The sequence below is a fragment of the Thunnus albacares genome, chromosome 21 (genome assembly GCF_914725855.1).
Source record: "Thunnus albacares chromosome 21, fThuAlb1.1, whole genome shotgun sequence".
Classification (NCBI taxonomy): domain Eukaryota; kingdom Metazoa; phylum Chordata; class Actinopteri; order Scombriformes; family Scombridae; genus Thunnus; species Thunnus albacares.
Genome location: NC_058126.1, coordinates 17109316 through 17132428, shown reverse-complemented (window position 1 = coordinate 17132428; position 23113 = coordinate 17109316). Strand labels below are relative to the sequence as shown.

General features: G+C 43.6%; 1 protein-coding gene across 4 annotated transcripts in view; it reads left to right on the top strand.

Moving 5' to 3' along the window:
• Window positions 1–23113, top strand: part of zfhx4 (zinc finger homeobox 4) — a 308534-nt gene that overhangs the window by 255336 nt on the left and 30085 nt on the right. For all 4 annotated transcript variants that reach the window (XM_044340031.1, XM_044340033.1, XM_044340032.1 and 1 more), the window contains one exon: window positions 13961–14195. In XM_044340031.1, the coding sequence (XP_044195966.1) occupies window positions 13961–14195 (235 nt within the window). The remainder of the gene's footprint in view (window positions 1–13960; window positions 14196–23113) is intronic.

Here is a 23113-nt window from a genome sequence, read left to right as displayed (position 1 = left end):
AGATAGGTTACCTAGGCTACACTGAACATTGGCAGCCATTTAATCATGCAAAGAAAGCTATTTATACCAGTTGTGATTAAATGTACAAACCCAAGAAGCACAATCAACAGTACAGAAATGCAACAAAGAGGCTTGTCTGAAAATATTTCTAGTTTAGTTCTTATTTTGCTTTCCAAGTTCAGTAAAGCAAGGGAGTGTCCTTTTTGGGCACACACAAATACCAGTTTAGCCGAGGCAAATGAGGGTCATGCCAATGCCCCCTCTGTGCACCCATACACCCCTGTACCTCATCTACCCACCCACCTACCCCACAGGCCTCAACAAATCTGTTCCACAGATGACGCTTTTAATGCCTCTGGCAGAAATCCCACTATTTTACCCTTGGACATGTGGTAGTAAAGCAGAGAGAGGGGGAGAGAAAGCGTAGAGCAGCAGAGCAAGAGCAGAGGGAAAAAAATCATTTCTTTATTTGACCAGAAAAACACCTCTCCTTTTATGTATTGGCAGAGGTGAAAAGCACATGGGGATGGAGGTAGCTTGGCCGGGCGCATAAAAGATCCGAGTGTTGACGACTTTACCATCTGGTTTTTTGGAAACACAGAATATCTTTATGGCATGGGAAACCATTTGAAGATACAAACAAAAAGCATATTCAGGAGATTTTATGGCTGCTTTGTAGCAGCAATGGAGTACTTCTAATGGGAATTGAGAATTTGAAAGTTTTTTTTCCAGACTTTGAAACAGCAAAAGGGAAATGACATTAGCAGCACATGGACATCAAGTGATCTGGTGTCCAGGGCACAGCAGGTGGCGCAGGAAGTCATAGGCCTTATATGGAAAAAGCGGAGGTCTACGCCTCACTGCTCATTGGAGCAGAGAGAGTTTGCTTTCAATGAGAATACTACTGCACAAGGTGTTTTTTTAAATCTGAAGTTTTTTTTCCATGTAATCTCTTGTTATACCAAATTAAGTTTGAAATGAAAACTTCACTTTAGTATTATCACAGCTGTCAAGTGCAAATCTCTATCCCCTAGAAACACTGTAAATGACAAAATGGAAGATGTTTTAACGTAGCGTTTTTATGCTAGCAGCCTGTGAGGTAAGCTCTGCATTAAATGGTGTCGTAGCATAGCATGTCCATAGCTGGCCGGCCTCATGTTTAGCTTAGCATCAAATATGATGATGTATGGCTTCGTTATGATTTTTAATAACAAACACTGGCCTTAATACACATGGAGACAGGAGTAAATCTGTCAGTGCCATTCACAAGTGCTGCAGGGCTAAGTAGGGGGTTTAGTTTGTAGTGAGCATGTGTGTTTGTGTGTGTGTGTCCCCACAGAGCTTTGAGGTTGAGATCTGGGCTGTGCTTGCCCCTGGGTCATTAGGAGTTGAGAATGTTCATGGTCAATGTGGCATGGTCAAGGACCACACACACACACACACACATGTACACACACTCTCTCTGTCTCATAGGCCATGGCACCTGTTTCTCAGATGGCTGTCCGAATAAATCTTAAACTGTCCTCAGCCACCACTACCCCGCCCCTGTCTGTCTGTCCAGCTTTCCATCATAATTCATGCGGAAATGGACGTCCGGGGTCCACTGCACATTTCCATATCTCTGTTTTTCTTTTCATTATTTTTTCCCCTTTCTTCCTTTCCTTCATGCACTCCTTTGAACTCGGAATGTCAGGCTCATAAAATGCTCAAATTTTTATGATAGATATGGAGGGAAAGAGGGAGGCAAGAGGACATTTAGATTGAGCGCTTTGTCGGTGGGACGTACAGAGAATAAGGACAGGGATAGAGAGTGTCTCTTTCTGCCTTGTCTATCTCACTCCCTCTCTCTTTCCCTCACTCTTTGTTTTGTCTCTGACTCTCTTTCTCTCATTTTCTCTCTCTCTCTCTTTCTATCTCTCCCCTGGGGAGCAGCAGATAGGCCATCTCATTACCCATGATCCTCTTGGCAACACCATGGCCGGGAAACGAGGGGTGGGCGGAATTAAATGAGGGGGTGGTGGGTTGAGGGAGGGATGGAAGGAAAAGGAGAAGAGGAGGAAAGTAGACTGGATTTGTGGATGCATCAAAAGAAGAGTCTCCCCCTTTTTTTTTTTTTTTACATTCTTCCATCAGCCAAGGGACATTTTTTTTTCTTTCAATCTTCCAACTCTGTCCCCCTCCCTCACATTTTATCCTCCTCCATCTCTCTCAGATGGAGATGGCTATGCTTATGCATCTGTGATATTAAGTCTACCACTGTGCCTTGGCTATTAGCAAGGGTCAACCCTGCCCACTCTCATTTGAAAATCAAATGGCCCTATATATATGCAGCCTAAATTATTGGACTGTCATTTGGAATTGTGTGATGGGGAAATGGACAGGAGATTGACTCCCATAGATTTGCATAAAAAGCCATTGTGCTGGTCCCCGGAATAGAAAAGAGACTGGATCTATTTCAAATGCATGGCACCATTTATAACACACACACACTCCCATAAATGCATATGTGCAAACAGAGGTATGGCATTACATACATTCAGATAGAGACACACTTACATGTACAGTAACTGCATACAGACTCGCGCACAATTGTAGTCTCCGTTATCAAGTTACCATTTTCCACTTGAGCCCATGTCCGCTTGTTCCAGACACAGGCTCTTGATCACTGCGTCCTTGTCTCACACTCACAGACAGACTTAAAGAGTTGCTATTCTCTTCAAAAAGGAATGTTCACAGACACTTCACACTAGATGCTACTTGACTGCAAAATATAGATTTTCATGTTCTGTCATGGAGACGGATGATGTAGCCCGCCGCCAAGAGTTCAGTGCTGTAAACCTGAGCAGACGAATGAATTCACTACAGTGTTTTTGCCAGAAAGGTTGTCTCTCTTATTTCTGTCTGTTTCTTCATTTTTCACTTCTACAAGTTGATCTTTTTCTCAGTCTCTCTCTCTCTCTCTCTCTCTCTTTCTCTCTCGCTGTATCTCTTTCTCTGTCTCTCGACGAGGCAAAGAGACGCCGGTTAGTAGATTATTCAAATCGTCTCCTCTTTCACCTGCGTGGAGATTACAATGGAAATCTTTCAGAGGTCCGGGGGTGGTGAAGTGGAGGACGGAGGGTGGTGGCTAATTAAAGCATAAAAGCAGGTGTGTGCATGTGTGTGTGTGTGTGTGTTTGTGTGTGTACGCTGTTGCTTTGTGTGTTTGACAGAGTGGTTTGAATGGGCGGACTTCCCCACCCTCCCCCCTCCTCCTAATAATCCTCATAGATATTAATAAGAGTTTCGCCCATTCTCCTTCCAACGCCTTAACCAGATGGTCGGCACAGCATTAGTGTGCGTGTGTGTTTGTGTGTGTGTGCAATGTCCAGCTTTGGCCCAACTCCTGATTGACACTCATATGTACTCTTTAATTACCCTAGCCAGCTCACCCTCCCCTCCTCTCTACTTCCTGACTTGCCGGTGAAGTATTTAAAAGTGGCTCAGACCTGCAGACTGTATGATAGTAGTTTTCTTCCTTTAGCAAGGTGTGTTTTTCTGTGTGTAAGACAAAGAAAAAAGACAGGGCTGTTTTTCTCATATTAATAGCCAGATGTGATCCTCTTCATAATCATCCCCATCCCTCTATGGGCTGTGGGTCATTTGGGCCGGGCCTGGGCCGAGTCATTTGTCCATGTGCAGGAGACTGTGAAGTAGATCGGGGCTGACAGGTATGGGAACGATAGCAAGAAGGCGGGGTACGGAGTGTGTGCAGGAGGGGGTCAGTGTCTTCCAGACCACCAGAAGGAAGGGAACATCGCTGGGATGTGGGAACAAAGGGGCTAGCAGGAGTTTGTCTTTTTTTTTTTTTTTTTTTGTCTTTTCCCCCCTGGCTCATCTGAACCCTCCCTCCCTCGTTATATTCCCACCACCCACCCTCCTCGACTCCTCCCTTTTGCTTCTTTTCTCTCGGGTCTTGATCATGCTGTTGATGGACAAAGATAACAAGAATGTTTTTAAAAAAACAAAAATGTAATAATCAAAGAGGGTGCATGATCTGAAATATGATCTCTCGGGGCACATTGCCTTCACTTTTGATGCCTTGATCTGATCAGAGCTGCTTCAAACAGATCACATGGCAGAGACATCAGATAAATATTTTTGTGTAAGTTCATTAGCTTTAGTTTTGAGATCACCTGACATTAAAATGTGTGCCTAATTTGTATGAAAGTTGTCATAAAAATCTTAGTCTCTTTGTACTCTAAATGTCAATTAGGGACAGTGTTATAAGTAGGTGCTATATTCTTGAAATAGCTGAAATGTTACATCAGCTTTGGTATTTAGATAGCACAATCACGCTTCCCCCCTCTCATGAAGCTATCAGGATATTAATATGGACAAAGTTGGACTGAAATACTCCTCAACGCCCTACCAAATCAATAATCAATCGATTGGAGGTAATTGTGCCTCCCTTGGAACGGTCCCAAGTCTCTTCCTCTCTCTCTCTTGCTTTCTGTCTTTCTCTCTCTCACACTCTCTGTCATTATCAGCATGTGGCCCAGTATTCGGCATTTCAGCATTCCAGCTGTAATTGATTTTAACCATTAGGTGCTCAGTGAATAGATAAGTAGTGGGAGATATTCGATTATACGGTGAAAGAGAGAGACGGGGATGAAAAGAGAGAGAGAGAAAGAGGGAGGGAGAAGGATTGAGGGATGTTGTTGGAGAGCTGGAGAAAGAGGAACTGACCTGTCCTGCTGTCTATCCGTCTCTACCACTGGCCTTCTTTCCTTGCAGCAGCACAATACTGCTGACCTCCTGTGAGTTCAAGCAGCTTAGTTTCTGCGAGGTAATCCCTAATGCTTTGAAATAGACCTGATAGAAAGCCCACTTACTTGTTCAGGATTAATATGGGTTGGGTGGGTGGGTGAGGGGGGGGGGTCCTGAGTTTTCAGCACATTTAGTTAAATTAACCCATTGGAATTATCATATCCAAGTCTAATTGTGGACTTGTGCAGGGATGAGGAGTGGTCTGGTTTTAAAAGCATGTTGCACTTAAACAGCAGACAGATGGGAGATTCACATTTAACATCCTTGTATAATATCAGCCGCCATGCATTAATACGCCGCCCTACTCTATTGTTTATGTTTAGATTTACTTTGCTGGTGGCCGGTGCCCTATTATTCCTTTCAGTGGTTGCCCATCCCCTACAGAGGCCATTTTGAATCTGAGTGCAGCTGAGGGTGGTATTGCTTTCCCACTGTTTTCTGAAGATATAAGTCTGATTTTTTTCACTCTGTCCTTTCTCCTCTTTTCCTCATTCTGGCAGGAGTGTAGGTTAGAACTAGGGGTAGGGGCGGATGGGGGGCGGTAGTGGGGGAACAAAGGCAAACATTTGAGTAATCTTCAAAGAGCCCATTGGTATGTTGAGTGGACGCTGGTATGCGGACTGCGGCTGAGGCTTTTTCAGGGGAAAACAATATCCTTCCTTTAGACGGCTGGGGCCTGGGCAAACACTACCAGCCAGGCGACTCTGCCCAGTGCTGCCACTGCTATCAGCTTACCCCCCCCCCCCCCCCTCCACCCCCTCATGCAGAAAATGGTAGGGTCCTCTATGTTGCCGGAACAGCATGGAGCTCATCATTATGGGTTTATGGGGGTAGACAGAACATCCCAGGATGTCATATGTGTTGCTGACTGAGTTTATGTGACGTGTCAGAAACTGTTACAGAAATTGTTATCTATGTATGTGTGCTTGGAGACACACGGCCCCTGTTTCAGTGTTTGCGTTTTGATACAGAGGGGTAAAGCAGACAAAAAGAGAGAGCTGCAGACTTAAACCGAACGCCCTCTGTAAAGAAAGTAGGGAGGGATCAAGTGTGCCATCTTGTAGGTCAACTGCAAGGCATTTGATTTCCTGTGGCAATATGCAAAACAGCGCCACTGAAGAGGTGCTTTCATTGTGCTCTCCCTGGCAGAGGTACCACTCCAACATGTGCTCACACACACACTTATACACACCCTGTACACACAACAAGCTACATTGTCACATTGTTTCCTAGGAATAAGACCTGATTCTTGCCTTCTGTTCTATCAAGTGTGTTGAAATATTACACTAATACACTAATATTTAGTGTTACAAATCAGTAACAAGAATATTACAGTAAAAAGGAGAAGGAACACATGTCCAATCTAACCTTAACTGTCACACTTAAAGTTTGATAATTATAGATTAAACATGTCATGTGTTCAGTGATGCACCATGATGGTGTGTTCATTTGATAACTACAGCTCTTAAAAGAAAGAGGCAGACAGTCTGCCATTTTGTGACAGTTTCAAAATGAACTCCCTTTGTCCAGTAATCACCAGCCATTTTCTCACGAGGATCCACCCCAGGGATAATTTCTCCCATTTCTCTGTCATTAGCAGGGCCTGGTATTAGGCTTGTGTTTTGTTCCCTGTACCTTTTGTTTTGTGCTAAGTGAAACCATGCGACAGGGTAGGGGCTAACTGGAAAACAATACTCCCCTTCACAGGCTCAGGAATGTGTAATTAGTGATTTGAACCCGACTACGCTTGTCTAGATTCTTCCCTATCATTCTCTCTCTCTTTCCATCTCTTGTTCTTTTGTTCTCTCTGTCATAGTTTCTCAGTCTCTTAGCCTCTCAATCTATCGGTTAGTTTCTCTCACTGTATGTCTCTGTCATTCCTTTTGTCTAACTCTCTCTAATAAACATTTTTAAGCAAGTCTCCATTACGAACAGAGCGAAGAAAACCAAACTTGGCAAAAATCACTGCTCCTCTCGGCACCAAAATTATTTTCCCTTCTCTTCCCTTTCAGTTTTAGTTAAATATAACAACATCAATGTTGTACAAACCTCTTTGATGGTACCAGCCAATGAGCTGTAGCCCCAGATTTTCAACGCCTTTATTTTTGTTTTTCTCAACGTTTTTCATAGATTCTGTCAATTAGGTCTGCCTTGATTTCCCAAAAGCATCTTTGCATGTTGTGAAAAATGGAAAATGATGAACCCTACCCAAAAGCATGTTAGTATTTCAGCAATATCCCTCCCCTTTGCACAGCATTGGAAAAAGATAATCCCACAAGCATGTTAGCACTTCAGTGATCTTGTGCTCAGCATTTTATGATCTCTGTCCCATTGTGAGACGATGGAAAAGATAATCTCAGAAGCAAGATGGTTTAGGGAAATGGGGAGGTCTGGTCAGTCTCACCTGGCGGCGATGGAGACAAGCGGGGGCTTTTAGACCCTAATGGGCTAAGGTCAGGATGGCTAATAGGGAGTAAGTGGCTGAGCCATGCTGTCTAAATCTAATGCTAATGTAAATACGGATCCATTTTCATGGGGGGGTGGAGGTGAGCTGGCTTTCAAGACACCTAACACACATACACACATGTGCCGATGAGTAAGTAAGATTTGTTCTGGTGTCTCTGTCTCCTAGAATCTGTTTTTCCCAACTGCTGGGTCAGTACAATGTAAAATACTGTGTGGCTATGCTTCATTGACTGAGACCAGAAGAAATGGATCATGTTGTAAATCCTTAGCAGAGTTGTTTTTTCCTTCTTTCTTTGAGCTGGTATGCATAACTTGTGTGTGTGGGTCTGGGCAAAAGAGAGAGTAAGGGCGTTTTCACACGTATCTTGTTTAGTTCGGTTGAATCGAACGCTGGAGCGTTTATCCCCTTGGTGCAGTTCTTTGGGCAGGTGTGAACAGAGTAATCGCACTCAGGTGCAGACCAAAACAACTGGACCAAGACCTTGCTGAAGAGGTGGTCTCAGTCCGGGTTACAAACGAACTCTGGTACGGTTCGTTTGTGGTATGAACGTGATCAGACCTAGATCTAACCCAACTGCAGGAGACATTTTGCGCGGTTTTTGGATTAAACCAGGTCCCGTAGCCAGCTGCGCTGTGCATTATGCTCCTTTCTCGTCTTCAGCCGAGTGAAGGCAGCATGTCTTCTTTGCGTAACGTGAAGCAACACATTGTCCTCTAAATGTTGCCTTGAAGTGCGTTCAAATATGCCATTCTACTCACATATTTTGGCTTGGTATATGGCCCAAACAATGACCGCAATTATGATGGAATGCCAATTCTGCCGATAGTCCATTGTGGATAACTATCCCGGAAGAAAAACAAACTCTCCTTTTTTTGCCCACCAACCCCACGAGATTTCTGGCCAATGAACGGAGTTACAGCTCCCACATGGCTTTTGTTGATTCATTTTGGTTTGCTTGAAATTTTGCCGTGTGAAATAAAACCGAACAAAAGGGAAAATGCAACAAAGTCGCAAATCATCCACTGATTCGGACCAAAGCAAATGGACTATAGGTCTGAAGCCCTAAGAACAAGAGATAGAGAGACAGAAGTGATTTTTCCAAGAGAGGGGCCAGAGGTCAGGAAGCTGTGAACTTCAGATTGACCTTTGTCCCATACGTCAGACACACTTACATCACTCCTACAAGTGTATGTGTGAGTGAATGTGTTTGTGGTTGAATGTGTGGGAGTCAGAAAAATGGAAGGCGAGACTATTAACTGGACTTTAGAGTTACATTTTTTTCCAAGCGCTCACTAAGCTCTATCACTGTTGCTTCCTCATTTTTTTCTGCTGACAAATAGCAAAGAGGAGTAAAGAAGAAATGGAGTGAAAAAAAGAGGGAAAAACAAGACAAAGACAGACAGAGACAGTATAGAAAAGGAGACGAGCGTCAGAAAGCTAGTATGAAAGACTCATTGTGATAATTCATTTATTTGGCTTGGCGGCCATTATGCAATGGATGCTTATTATTATTGGGTGACCTAAGCTAAGCTCGCCCACAGGCCCTGCACCTCATGGACAGACCCCAGAGCTGTGATCACATGTGACCGCCAGCAGGCAGAACTGAGAGAAACAGGAGAAGCAATTTAGCTCTAGGAAATATTTTTCTTAGTTTATGAAAGTCTTGGTAGTAAAGAAAAGAAAGAAGACCAGCAGGAAAGAAAAGAAGGTCGGGTGAGTTGGGGGGATTTTTTCTGGGATTGTTTTGTGTCTCCAGCATCTTTAGATGACACACTGTCGCCTTGTAGGAGTGAGAGAGCGAGAGAGAGAGAGAAGCAGGAGATGTGCATTGTGTGTGTATATTTGTGCATATGCAATGTGCACTCAGTAGTTTTTGTATGTGCCTTCTATTTGCATATTTGTTTTCGTGCGTTTGCAACACTGAATTTGTCTCTCCATACACTATATTTGCTGCTCTCTTTATCTGTGGAAGCGAAGTGGCACGTACCTGGGCCCTCAGCATCTCTTTTCAGCAGTGCAGTCTGCCAGCGGATCCATTGGCAGTGATCTTGCGTTACATCTATGTCTTGGGGGCTGAGCGGCGGTTAGCAGTAACATGTGTTAGGGAGGTGGTAGCACTGATGGAATTCTACACTTGGCAGCCTTCCAGGCAGCGCTGGTATGTGTTTAAAATACTTTCAAGGAACAAAACACGCTTTTGTTGTTTGCTGGGCCAAGTGGGGCTGTTTTTGTCTCCGATGGCCGCCGGGGGCCCAGGGGATAGCACCGGAAGCTGGTGACGTTCCAAAAAGAAGGTATACCCAACAACAAGCTCCCTGCTTCCCCTAAAAAAAACAACGATGAAAGGAGATAAAGAGGTTTTCATTTTCCCAATGTGTGGGGCGCACATTTGCATGCATGCACATACTCTCAGCGGACACAGGAAAACGGAATGTATGTACCAATTCTTTATGTATAAAACACGTACACACATGCTCTGACACACACAGTGGTTATTAAGACATAGCTGCAATGGCAGAGGGTTCTTATTTTCAGTATGTGTTCATTAGCTGCCTGGTTCTACACTTAATGACAGGAAAGAGTCATGTTTTGTACTGAAATACCCTAATTTGTCATTTGGTTTATGGAGGAAATAACAACCCCACTGCTTTGCGCTGCTTTCGAAATATTTTTATCATTTTACAAGTGTACACACACACACACACACACACACACACACAATCGCAGGCAAAGACAGAAAAGAATGCACGATTGAAATTACAGACAGACACAAAAACACACTTGTGAGGCAAAATAAAAAAATGTGCAGTTGAAATTACTGATGCATAAACACACACAAAGCACACACACGCATACACATCAAGAAGAAAAGAACACAAAGCGTTGAAATTATACCTGCACCCACCCTGCACACACACACACACACACACACACACACACACACACACACACACAGTTTCACGTACATGTACATGCAGCAGGAGATAAAAGAAGTTTTGAGGAGATGTCTTTTGCTTTGCCTTATTAAGAATTCAGTTAATGAGGCAGCTTTGTCACCACAGATAGAACAAATGAATATGAGACAGTAGTGCTGCTATCCTCCCCACAAACCCAGGGAGCGAGTGGAGGGGAGGTGTGTGCGCTTGTGTTTATGTGTGTGTGAGAAAGGTGTTTTGTCAACATCTCATTCTGCATAATGAATGCAGTCCTCTGTCATCCTCACCCACATACACAAGGCGCGCACACACACACACACACACACACACACAGCAGCAGCAGCAGAAGCAAAACACTACACAAGGGAGCTTCCCTTACCTGTCAAATTGACTCTCCTCCCCTCTCCTCATACAAGTCCCAATGTGTGTGTGTGTGTGTGTGTGTCATGGACATGGCTGACAATGTTGTGTTTTTGACAGGTAAACAGGAAGTCCCGAGTGTCGTAATTTGCATTCTTTGTGTACGGGGGTGTATGTACGCACCTCCTCCACCATCCAGAGATGTCTGTGTCATGTTTAGGTCCACCCAGGGAGCGCTGCTTAGCTGATTTTGATTGGCCCACTGGGAGCGTTAGCTTATTTGGTTGTTTGCCAAACACTAATCCCCAACAATTAACCACCAGGCACTCTGGAGAGGTGCCATATTGACAGGGATGGGCCTTTTTGCCGTTCAGCAGACACACACTCACACACACACACACAGACACTCATATGACACAAATGTATATACAGCACATATACATACACTCACACACACAATACAGCTGCTGCATAAATTACATACACATTTCAAGTAGACACACACAGGCGCAAACCCAGGAGCAGGAACAGTGTGTTTGTGTGTTTGAATATGCATTACACAGCCCACGCCTGGCAGGAGTCAAAGTGCTCCTTTAAAAGTTCATAAATCATGGATGTTCTGGCCTGTGATCACCAGACCGCCTGCATTTCAGGCCTGCAGAGTGCCAGAGAGCGACAGACAGCCCTCTAGTTTAGGTCTTAAACAAACCCTCTGGAATGTGCTGATGGGGAGAGAATTAATATTAGGCCTAAACCTATCTGGCAGCCCGGTTCAACCCCAAGTGTATCATCCAGCTACTCCCAACTGAAGCCTCATATCCTAAAAGCAAATAACATGTAAGTTAGGACACTGAAAGATGTCAAGTATTTTGGGCCACTCCTGATTTATATGAAAATTTTAATTTCTAACAAGTACCTTAATGGCCATGCTATTAGGAGCCATTGGAAACTATCAGAGATGATTCCAGCGAAACCCCGCTGATAAGATTCTCAACTATCAGGCCTGTTTTCTCTAAGCTTTTCTTTTGTGGAAGTTGTAATACTGAAGGTTGTCACTGGAGGAAAGAAAGGCCTTGTTTGATTATTAGTTTGTCAAGGACTCCTTTCAGTTTCCATTCAATTCTAAGTAGTCCCCATTTCTAACAGAATGGTCATGAAATAAAAGTATATTGGAGTGGAATCCAGACACGATTGAATTGAAAATGAACAAATACCACACAGTCCTTGTTTTTACGCTGTAGTACTCACAATTGAAGAAAGACAATTAGAAAAGTTTATATTTTAATGGTGAGACGTTGGAGGAAGACATGACATCAAACTTTCTATGTGTGTGTTTGCTTCCGTACACATGTGTGTGGTTTCCACGGTAAGGCTCAGCAGCCCAGTTCTCCTGCGAGGGAGGGAGGGGAGGAAAGAAAAGAAGCAAAGAAAGAGAGAGAGAGAGAGAAGGAGCGAGGGAGGCCTCCTTTCACAGAGAAACAAAGATAGCTGTAATTAATGGCCCTGAGCTCTGGACTAGGGGAGCTTTCTTCTGACAACTCCGACTTAATTAAAACTTAAGACTTCTGAAAGGGCCTCTGACTGCGAGGGGACGTCCCACCGTCTCGTGAGAAAAACCTTGTAAGATTTCCTACAAAAGAAAGAAAGAGGGAGAGACAGAGAGAAAAGATGTGTTAGCGGCTGTAGCTATGTTGCTAATCCCTGTTTGTCAAAGGAGGAAGAGGGAAAAGGGGGGTTAGAACTCACACACCTGCAGCTAATTGTGCCCCCCCCCCCACCCCCACCTCACTCCTCCCACCACCATACACACACACACACACACACACACTCCTCCCACACATACATTTTTCCAGTCTGTCTTCTTGCTCCATATAACATGATGCAACAAGGCTCAGGAGAAAATATTACCTTGCTAACTTTTCATGAGCTTCAGGAATGAAACATCTTCCTATAGGGGCCATAAGAGACAATGTAGGGTTAGCTTGCACGCACACACACACACCATTAAGTGTATTAATTCATGCACAGAACCCTGCACCTGTTTCTCACCTGGCTGTATGAATAAATCTTAACAAAGCATAAACTAACCTTTGCAAGCCACCTCTGTGTCTCTGTCTCTTTGCCTTACTCTCTTTTCCTCTCTGTGTCTTTCTCTCTCTCCCCCTCCCTCCCTCCCTCCACAGAGGATCAGATAATAAAAGCTTGGCCTGGTCTTTTGTTTTTGTGCATTGTTCATTAGCCCGGCAGCAACAACAGAGGCACACTTGATATGCTTGGCTTGACTGGGTGTATGGGAGTAGGGCAAGGTGGGATGGGGGCTGTGCGTGCGTGCGTGTGTGTATGTGTGTGTGTGTTTGTGCTCACGCACACACTGAGGGCAGGGCAAGAGGTAGGGGGTAGCTTTGCATGGCTGCAATGCCATTAAAGAGGCAACTGGAAATTAAGGGCTTGCAACTGACAGCACACGTTGAATGAGAAACCCCCGCAGCTGCCAACAATGAGGAGAGCTGGACAATGTGCGTGTTAAAGACAAAAACAGCATTCTCAACTCAAGCCCTTATTTGACTTTTTGTATGTTTTTAATCTGTATGTCACCTAAAACATATCCAGTTAATTTAAAATGGTGTGCAGCTAAACACGAACACAGCAACTGAAAGCTTTTACTCTGTTAATAACATTCCCTCTATTTAAAATTATCTAACAAAATGATCTTTGTCCACTGGATTTAATCATAGCTCTCAATCTTGCTTTGTTTCTACATTATTATATAGTTTCATTTTTTTAAGTGCCATAGTTGGACAAGGTTTTGCTTGCGCAACAGATTTTTGTAACAGTGACATATTCAGGAACCTTGCTAACTAGAATAATCTTATGTTGGAGACACTAAATGACACCGTAGTAAAATATAAAATGAAATTGACAGCTATACTAAAGATTACTTGTGGCGTTTTTGCTTTATTAGACTTAGTTTAGATCATATACTGCAAAGTGTAAGGCACATATACTATATACTGCAAAAAAATAATGGGCCAAGTGACTGAGACATTACCCATTGACTTTCTGTTGGCTTGTTTGAAGCCAGGGAAGTGGGATTTCTGGGCGTTAGATTTTTGGAACCAAACTGGAACCAGAGTAGAATGAAAGGCTTTTTATAGCCTCGAAGCACAAAAGGCTAAGAACATGATTTAGCAGACAAGCCCCACTTGTTTCACTGATATTCACCCAAATATCTTTTGTCATATCACATTATTGAATACATTACCATAAAAGAAATGCTTAGAAGAAATTAAAGTAGCTGTTGCAACTATAACTTCTTGAATTGAATATAGGATGACTTGTAATGTGAATATAAACTAACAGCTGCACTCTCCTCTCTTCTGTTCCACAGCACTTGCAGAAGCAGGATAGCGCGTACAGCCTGGAGTCGTGTGTCTACTACTGCACACTGTGCGACTACTCCACCAAGGCCCGCCTCAACCTGGTGCAGCATGCCCGCTCGGCTCGCCACCAGCAGAACGAAGGACTGAGGAAACTCCAGCTGCACCAGCAAGGCCTGAGAGGAGACGAGGATGGACTGAGCTTCCACGAGCTGTTCCACGTCAAGGAGTGTCCTGCCAGCCAAGGTCTGTGCTTTTTTTGGCTGGACCGCAACAGCGGAGCCAACCCTATAAATGCGAAAGTCCGTGACTGAGTGACTGACTGACTGACTGACTGACTGAGTGATGAAGTTACACCATTGGTCGGCCGAATACCGCAACTTCCTGTATCCGTTTCAAATTAAAAGCCCTCTAGCGTTTCATACACAGTCCAGCCATATACTAGATTTTGAAGAGTCTTGTTAACCTGCTTTGTCTGGTTGCTTATGTTGTTGAGAGTTTTTTGTCTTTTTTCCCGTCCAGCACACACACATCCTGACTTTGCATTTCATCTCTTTTTGCTTGTGTATTTGTTTTCTAAATTACTGATTTTATTTTGCTGCTGAAGTTATGATTTCTGTTTTGATGGTCAGTTTTCTTCAGTGGTAGTCAGATCCATCTTACTTTACTCCTTACACTCCTCCCATCTCTTTTAGTCTTTTTCTTGCACCACTCCCTCTTTATTCTGTCAAATCTTACTGCCTCCCTCCCGCCCTCCCTCCCGCCTTTGGCCTTCATATCCAGATCACGTCTCTCGATACAGACCCGTCCATTCCTCCTAATCTCTCCAAAATGAGCATACTGTTCCTATTAGGCTGCCGCGCTTATATCTGCAACACACACACACACACACACACATACACACACGCTGTCCCGTGCGCAGGGACATCCCAGGCAGGCAAGCAGTCAGCTTATGAAATTTCACCTTGGGAGGATCTCATAGTGAAAAGGCCTCTACACACATACGTTACTCACACACACATAGGTTACTCACACACACAGACACACACACACACACACACACACACGTACGCTACGGCTACACAGTCTCTCCCTGGAGTGAGCTTTCATTTCCTTTCTCATGACCAAAGCAATTTGGCTTTCATTTAAGAGTCTCCGTCCTGCCAGCAGCTAATAAGTGTAACAGAACTGTAAAACATTCAGAGAGACAAAAAAAAAAAAAAAAAAGATTAATCGTTTTTCTTTGAGTGGGGGTTGGATGGTTGGTGAGGGGTTGCAGGGTGTAAGGGGAGGGGGCTGCGCTGTAATTTAAACCAGAAGACGGAGAGTCAGGGTCCATTATTTAGTCATCCCTATGTTAATGCTGCCGGGAGAAAATGAGCGCTTAACTTGTTTTTGCTTTGCTTGACCTGAAGGAGCGGGTGGGGTGAGGGGGTGGTGGGGCGGTGGGGGGGTGGGGTAACACGTTTTGAATAGCATTCCAGCATAGCATTAGTCCATACATCCATCTCTGTGTGTACGTGTGTGTGTGTGTGTCAGTGTGTATTTTAACATGAATCTGTGCTCCCCAAAGTGTCCTGTTTATACTGTACATGTACTCCCAAAACAGATGGAGGCCTGGTGCTTAGAAACATATGTGAATCCCAGCGTACACACACGCACACACACACATGAACGGGAGAAGAGCTCCCAATCCTGAAATGGAGACTGTTGCCGGTGTACTTTTGGTTTTAATTACACGTGGATCAAAGTTTCGGTGAGATTTGGGGTGCAGCAGAAAAGCATGCTTAGATAAATCATTACCGTACATTTTAACATTGCTCTCTTTCTCTCTTTTTGTATCTGTCTCTCTCTCCTTTTTTGTCCTGCTTATTCCATCTCCCACTCTCTCCTGCTCCTGTCAGTTTTTTTCATCTAGAACACAAGCCCGGCTTCAAGCCTTTTTTTCCTCTCCTTTTTACATCTCAGACCACTGAGCACAACCAGGTTTTAAACCTGTCAAAAGCAATATTCACCCGCTGCACCTATTTCAAATGTTCCACTCTTAAAACACACCATATTTGTTGCTTGGGCCCTCGTTTTATACCTTGGCTTTGATGCCACATGGTGAATTTCCATGAGGAAGCTAGTGCAAAGCTTAAGCGGACGCTGGCGGCGTCCAAAATGCTAAGCCACTTTTTTGGATGCCCTCCTTTTGCCCACTCTATATAATTTTTAGTGAACAACAGTATTCTTTCACAAGGTACATGGTAAATGTTTCATAGGTATTTCCCTGTGCAGCGTACACATTTGGCAGGTGTAGGCAGAGAGGACAGCACGAGTGTGTCAACCAGAGATCAAACACTGAAAGTCAACGTAATAAATAAAGGTTTTAATCTTGTTCTATAATTATGTAATGAAATAGAACAACTTTTTTCTTATTTGTACATTTTTATGTGTCTTAGCTGAGCCCTTTGCGTTTTAGATTACAACGACAAACAATATCATTATATGCTAAGTTATGTTGTATGGAAGAAAAGGTATATTATAGCTGCTTTAGGCTCCTATGGTGATAGATTATGTGAACGTTTTCACTGATAGAAAAGGCTCTATAGTAGGCAACATTTCCAGCCAGAATTTAGTTTAAGGATCCTGTATTTATGTGTACGTGCATGTGTATGCGTACTGTTAGTTTTCTGGGGCTACAACTCCTGACTCGAGCACTTTCTGTTCATTAGAGACTGGTATGAAAAAGATTAATTTAAGTGCTGACCGGTATCTTTCTCTTAAAGCCTGGGACCTGGCACTGAGCCAGATAATTATAGGCCCATTTGGGAATAAGAGTTCTAATGCTCTGGACTTTATGTACATGTTAATAGCTTTCATTAAACAATTTTGATGCTGATTTTATGGCCTAATTAAGGATACAGTACTGCAGAGACACACCGCAAGGGTATAGGTGTTTTGAACAAAGACAGGGGTGTATAAGCAACACTTCTGCTGGACTGCATTGTGTGCATGTCAATACATCTGTTTGCTGTTGCATGTGTGCATCTGTGTGTTTGAGACCCTTTCACTCTTTGTTATCCTTTTGAGTCTGTATTTCCCCAAACTTGGGCCCAGTCGTCTCATCATTTACACTAGGTAAACACCATTGTGAAGTGAGAGTAAAGTGCGTCCGATTGTGTGTGCTTATTCATTTGTGCATGTGCGGACACTAACTGTCACTGACTTTACAGTGAAAACTTCTTACCATGATCTTTCAGCAGTGTCCTTCAAAGACAAAAAGCCCAGTGTGCCCACATTGCTGAGATAAATTGTCCCTCTCTGTGCACAATTAGAAGTGTTAAAGAAAATTGAGTTTATAAAAAATGCCAGTTTGCATCAGAAGAGCAAGCATAAATGAATTGCCTCTCAACATGGAGGACTTGGAGACCATTTTGCTTTGAGGGTCGTCCAAAAGTTGTTAGAGAAATTAGATTTTTTTTTGTGCCCTTCTCCGCTCTATAATGAAGTTATGCCCTGAATAGAGCTGTTTCGTAAAATTCAAGCAGAAAAAGAAAAATATGACAGATTGCGAGTCATGGGTATTCCATCATAGATTTTATAATTTGAACAATTTGTTTAGCTGGATTTTTGGAGACATTAACAGTCTCTGAAGTTTAGTTGTTACAGTGATTTTTCTCCCTCTTGCTGTTTCTCTGTTGCCGCCTCTGTCTCCACCATTTGACCACTTGTTTAGCCAGAAAGAACAGTGTGAGGAGGTGTGTATGTGCGTGCACGTGTGCATCAGTGTGTTTTTCTATGTGTGTATCCTCGCCCATTAGCCCTGTGCTCCATCATGTGTAAAGCCCCTCATAAGCCAGACCAAGCAGAAACACTAGGGCCTTTTCTGCATACTTTACTTTCTGTCATTTTTTTTTCTTTCGTTCCCTCTGTCCCTCACAAAAAGGAAAGGGAGATGGGATCTTATGGAGGTAATTATTTCTGAGAGCCAGGCCTGTCATCCATCCCTCCACCACTCCACCACCCACACATCTCCATCCCTCTGTAACCCCCCCCCTGCCGCCACCACCACCACCACCACCACCACACAACATGCATTAAAGAGGGAGGGAGAGGACCCTCTTTGTCTGAGTCCCCCTTTTAAACAAAAGACCTCTTCTGACTTAGAGAGACCAACAACACTTTTATCGTGTGCGTGTGGCTGTATGTGTATGTATATGTGAGTGTGTACATGTGTGTGTGTCCAGAGCCTTTTGTTTTCTCTGAGTGATAAGGCTCTGGGACATTTTTGGTCCTAGTCAAATTAGTGTAGCTGTGCTAACCATTTACATAGCAGCTGTAGGCTAAAAAATGAGCCTAATGGACACTTATTATCCCTATATCTGCTTGTGTGCGGTTGGAGTTGTGCGTGCGTGTTTGTGTGCGTGTTTGTGTGTGTGTTTGTGTGTGTGTGTGTGTGTGTGTGCATCCAGCAGGAAGCAATAGAACATGAGCGGAGAGCAAGTGTGCCATCTTGCTTGTTACCCAGCGCGCAGACATTACTTGTTTCCAAATGTACCCAACCCAAACTGTCTGTACTGAGTCAAAGCACCAAAAATGATCACTTGATTTTCGATGTGGGAAAGGGCTTACTGTTTCCCAAAGATCATTTCGATGTGATGACACCAAGGCATCTTTTGAGGCATTAGGTTTTCCCTCCTCCCTCACTTTCACTCCTTCATCTTATACTGTTTTTTCCTCTGGGTGGTGGGGGTGGTTTCGCCATTCCAGCGGTTCTCTCCCTTTTTTTTTCAGGAAGGTCTCTCCTCAGACAGAAGTCTATTTCCAGGGTTTGTCTCAGTAATTTGTGGTCATTACATAAACATTCACGGATGGCCGGAGGAGTGAGAGAAAGGATGCAACACACACCCAGATCTCTCAAACCGCTAGAGTTAGCGCAGCGGTGGCTATTTTCTTTTTCAAGTCAGAATACAGGAGGTTAGACTAGCTGATTTGCTCATCAAAGGACACTTTTGTTCCTCTATATTGACTGTTTGTCCTTCTGTGGCCTATGATATCTCTCTGATGTATTTATACATTAGATATCTATAGTTGGAATTGGCTTTAATAAGTTAAGCCAGCCAATTATATTGCATATTGATTTGCTGACATTCAGCTAATTACCTACAGTTAGCAAATTATTTGTGACCTTTTCTCTCTCATTTACTGTGAAACAGGATGTTACTTACATAAAAGGTAAAGTCCACAGATTTCAGTCAGGCGGGATCCATTCCTCGCGTAATAAAAAGGTTGGAATGTTATATTATGTGCCCAACATGACTAAAATGCAGTTCCTGGGGAGAACTATTCTGATGAGAGTGATGTGATTATACCCAAGACGATTTTTGTGAAGTATGTAGTTTTTTATTGCTGTACAGTTAGTTGGAGACAATGCTCTGCATTTTAAATCATTTGTCAAATCAAAATAAGACACATTCATATATGTATATTATTATATTTTCGGCAAGTAGCAATTTACCCCAAATTTCCCAAAACCCTATTCTCTATGGCTGAGGGAGTAAAAGATGTGGTCATTTTTTGAATAATTCCATCCAAGCGAATTATAATTACTTTGCGGTCTGTGTGTGCACATAGAAAAAAAAGGGCAGCAGGCTGACTTGTGCCTCTGAAAAAATGAGCCTCGTTCACCATAAACTATTTTTGAAATGGTGTGTCGGGGCGGTATGGGCTCAGGCCGATTGTTTTTCTTTGAGTTGAGCAGCTCTTTGGTGGAGGGGTATTACCCGGGCTAAATTGTTCCCTCATGTTTTCCGCCAAGGTTCTGTGCCCACCACACTGACAGTTATAATTTGCAGAAATTGCGCTGATTATCTGAATTAGCATACCTGACCAATGCCACATTAGTCTTATTTACAATACAAAGCCGTGGGGCTCTGAGGACGCATACTAAATATGACTTAACCCTTTGAAGAGGGGACTGGCGTCACATGGCCAGGACGTCTTTCACGTCGGTGATATCACAAAGGGCTTAAGGCCCTGCTCCATATGGTACTGCAAGCCTCTGGAAATACTAAGGTCCTGTAAAAGGAAGTGGTGAATGTAAAGTAAATTTCAATATAGAGCACCGCATTGAAATCACAGGGTTATTTCATGTTTTCCCTTACTCCCTGTCTCTTTCTGACCTTTCTCTTTCCATACTTTTTTTTCACCTCTCAGCTCTTATCCCAATCTTTTTCTTTCCTTTTTCTTTCTGCCTTCATCCCATTCTCCCCCTCCTTTTCACCCCTGCTCTTCTTTATTTTCTTCTCACTCACCTCCATTCTTTTCTCTCCCCAATCCCCTCATACACCCTCTGTCCATTGACTCTTAACCACAGATGGACAAAACAATGGGCCATGTCACACAGCATTAAGACAAACAATCCGGTGATGGGAGGAGGGTTGTGTGGAGCCGGAGCCGCGGTAACCAGGCAATACGCTCGCTGGGTCCAAGCAGCCACTAATCTCAGGCCGCGATGATACAATTCACAGATGGACATTTAAGGCAGCCTTTATGCACACACACTCGCGTACACACACACACACAAAAAGCAGGGACATTACAAGGTAGTATTATCAGGTAGAATTTCTGCCACTCCTGGCAGCAGCAACAACTTCTTTCCTTCTATCGCTCCCTTCTTCCTCACTCTCAACTCTGTTTCCTTTACCTCATCCATCAGCGGGAGGTATGGAATTGATAGCAGCTATTGATTACCTATAGCCAAGGCTAATCGTCGCTAACCGGAGGAAGCTTTGCAGCTATAGCAGCTGTCAGTGGCTTGTCGTGTGTGTGTGTGTGTGTGTGTGTGTTTATGTGACCCTCCAGCGGTTCAGAGGCAATAGCTGTTCCTCTCTCATGTTTACTCACAGCAAACTAATGACCTAAAAGCAAGACAGCACATGTAAACAAAAACTATAGATTCTAGACATTGCTTCTATTTCAATGTCCAGAATACAGGAAATGTATGTTTTGTCTGCTTAGAGAAACAATTGGAGACATGCCAAGTTTCACCTCCCCACCTATGTGAGTAAGACCCATCTCCCTCTCTCTCCTTTTCTTCATCTCCCTAATAGGAAATTTGAGCACACTGTGTGAGATTAAAGCAGAGAATCAATGCCTTGTGAGCAATCATTTCCAGACAAATCTCTTTCATCTTTTCTCTCCCTTTTTCCCCCCTCGTTCTCGCGTTCGTTTTCCTCTCCCACCTCCTAATGCTAACAGGGGGTCCTGTGTCATGACATCCCTTTTGCTTTTATCATGTCCTAATAACGCTCTGAAAATAGAGAGAGAAAGAGGAATGTGACAGAGAGAGGGGAAAAAAGAACAAGAAATAGATAGACTGATAAAAATCCATTGAATGAGCCTGGGTCTTGATTTGTGCTTTGATGTGGATGTCTTTGTGCAAATTAGACAAATATGCCCACTGCTTTAGTCATCTCAAAGCTCTTCATAAGATGCCATCTCCTTTTGCCATTTTTTTTGAGGGACGGAAGGAAGAAAAAAAATGAGTGACAAGTTCATTTAGGTACATAAAAATACAAATTTCAAAAAAAAAAACTGGGTGATGGAATAGAGAGAGAAATGTGCTGTTTGATTTAAAAGTACAATATGCAAAAAGTAGCTTGTACAAAATGTTAAAAAAAAAGAAAAACAAAGAGAACGTAAGGTAGAACCTGGTGTTTCTGCTTTCAGCCCAAAAGGTGCTTTACCCATGATGGCGTATTGGCCTAATGGGCAAGGATACACACACACACAAATACACACACCTTGGCCAGGCCTTTGTTTCAAAAGCAGGTTAATGGGGAGTGAGGAAGAGGAGCGTTGCAATTTTCTGCTCTTTAGGCGCCAGAGAATTCTCTCCAGTGTAAGAGAGACCAGACTCTCAGCGTAATAGGCATTTTACACCCTCATCACCCCTTGCACACAATCACATTCGCACACAGACACACACACACACATACAAACACGAACACACACTTGCCAGAAATGTGTGGGAGTGTAATAGGCATTCTATGGTGTGTATTGCTGGTCCCCAGAGTGCCAGTAAGTGTTAGACATGCATAGAGTCGGCAATGAGACAATCAGCATGCTGAAATTGAAACCTTGTCTGGAGTCACGCAGGAGGGGAGGAAGAGGAGCAGAGAGGGAGGAGGGAACGGGAGAGGAGAGGAGAGGAGGGGAGAAGAGAAGAGAGGAGAGGAGAGGAGCAAGGATAAGATTAAATAAAAAGAGCGGAGAAGAGGCGAGGGGAGCACAGATGGCAGGAGAAAAGAGGATGAGGAAGCGGAATAAGATGAGAGACAGAGGGAGAGGAAATAGGAACTGATGTTTGTTTAATTGCCTCATAAGTGATGACACAGATAATTATGTCGAAAAAAGAGATGCTCCTCTTAGGCAGGGCCAATGAGCAGCTGTATCTGCTTTTGTGCATGTGTATGTGTGTGTGTCGTCTTGTCTCTCCCTATAGCCCTATCAGCTGCTGTCCCCCCCAGCCACATCAAGTATAGGACACCATTAAAGCATTACGGTTTGTGTCATATCAAATCATTCAGCTTAATTAACAGAAACACACAGGCACACTAAAAAAAAACACACACACACACACACACTCATCATTTGAAATAATTTTAATTACTCTGTAACATCCTGATTATTAATATCTCCGCTTCATATACCTGGGGATATGAAGACGAGAGTGTGTTCACCTATATTTCCTGCGCTGTGTGTTTGCAGGCGTGTGTGTCCATGTGTGTGTAAGCGATGCTTCCTTGACTTCATATCTAATTGTCTTTTTTAATGACAATATTCTACTGTGTGCCGGCTGTATGTAATGAGTCAGGGTGTGTCAAAGTGCAGCCCTGAGCTGTCTGCTTGAGTTAAGCTCTTCCCGTCTACTGTAGAAGCCTCCAGCGTACACACTCACACACACACGCACATACACACATGTGGCGCACACACTCAAAGAGACAGTATCAATGTGGGAGTTCCTGTATCTGACACAAGATTAAGAGGGCCAAGTGGAGGAACGTCGAAGAACTGCCCTGTTGCATTTGCAAGAAGGAAAAAGGACCATCCTGTCACACACACACGCGCGCACACATACACACATGCAAGCATCCTGTGCTGTAAGTGAGCAGTAG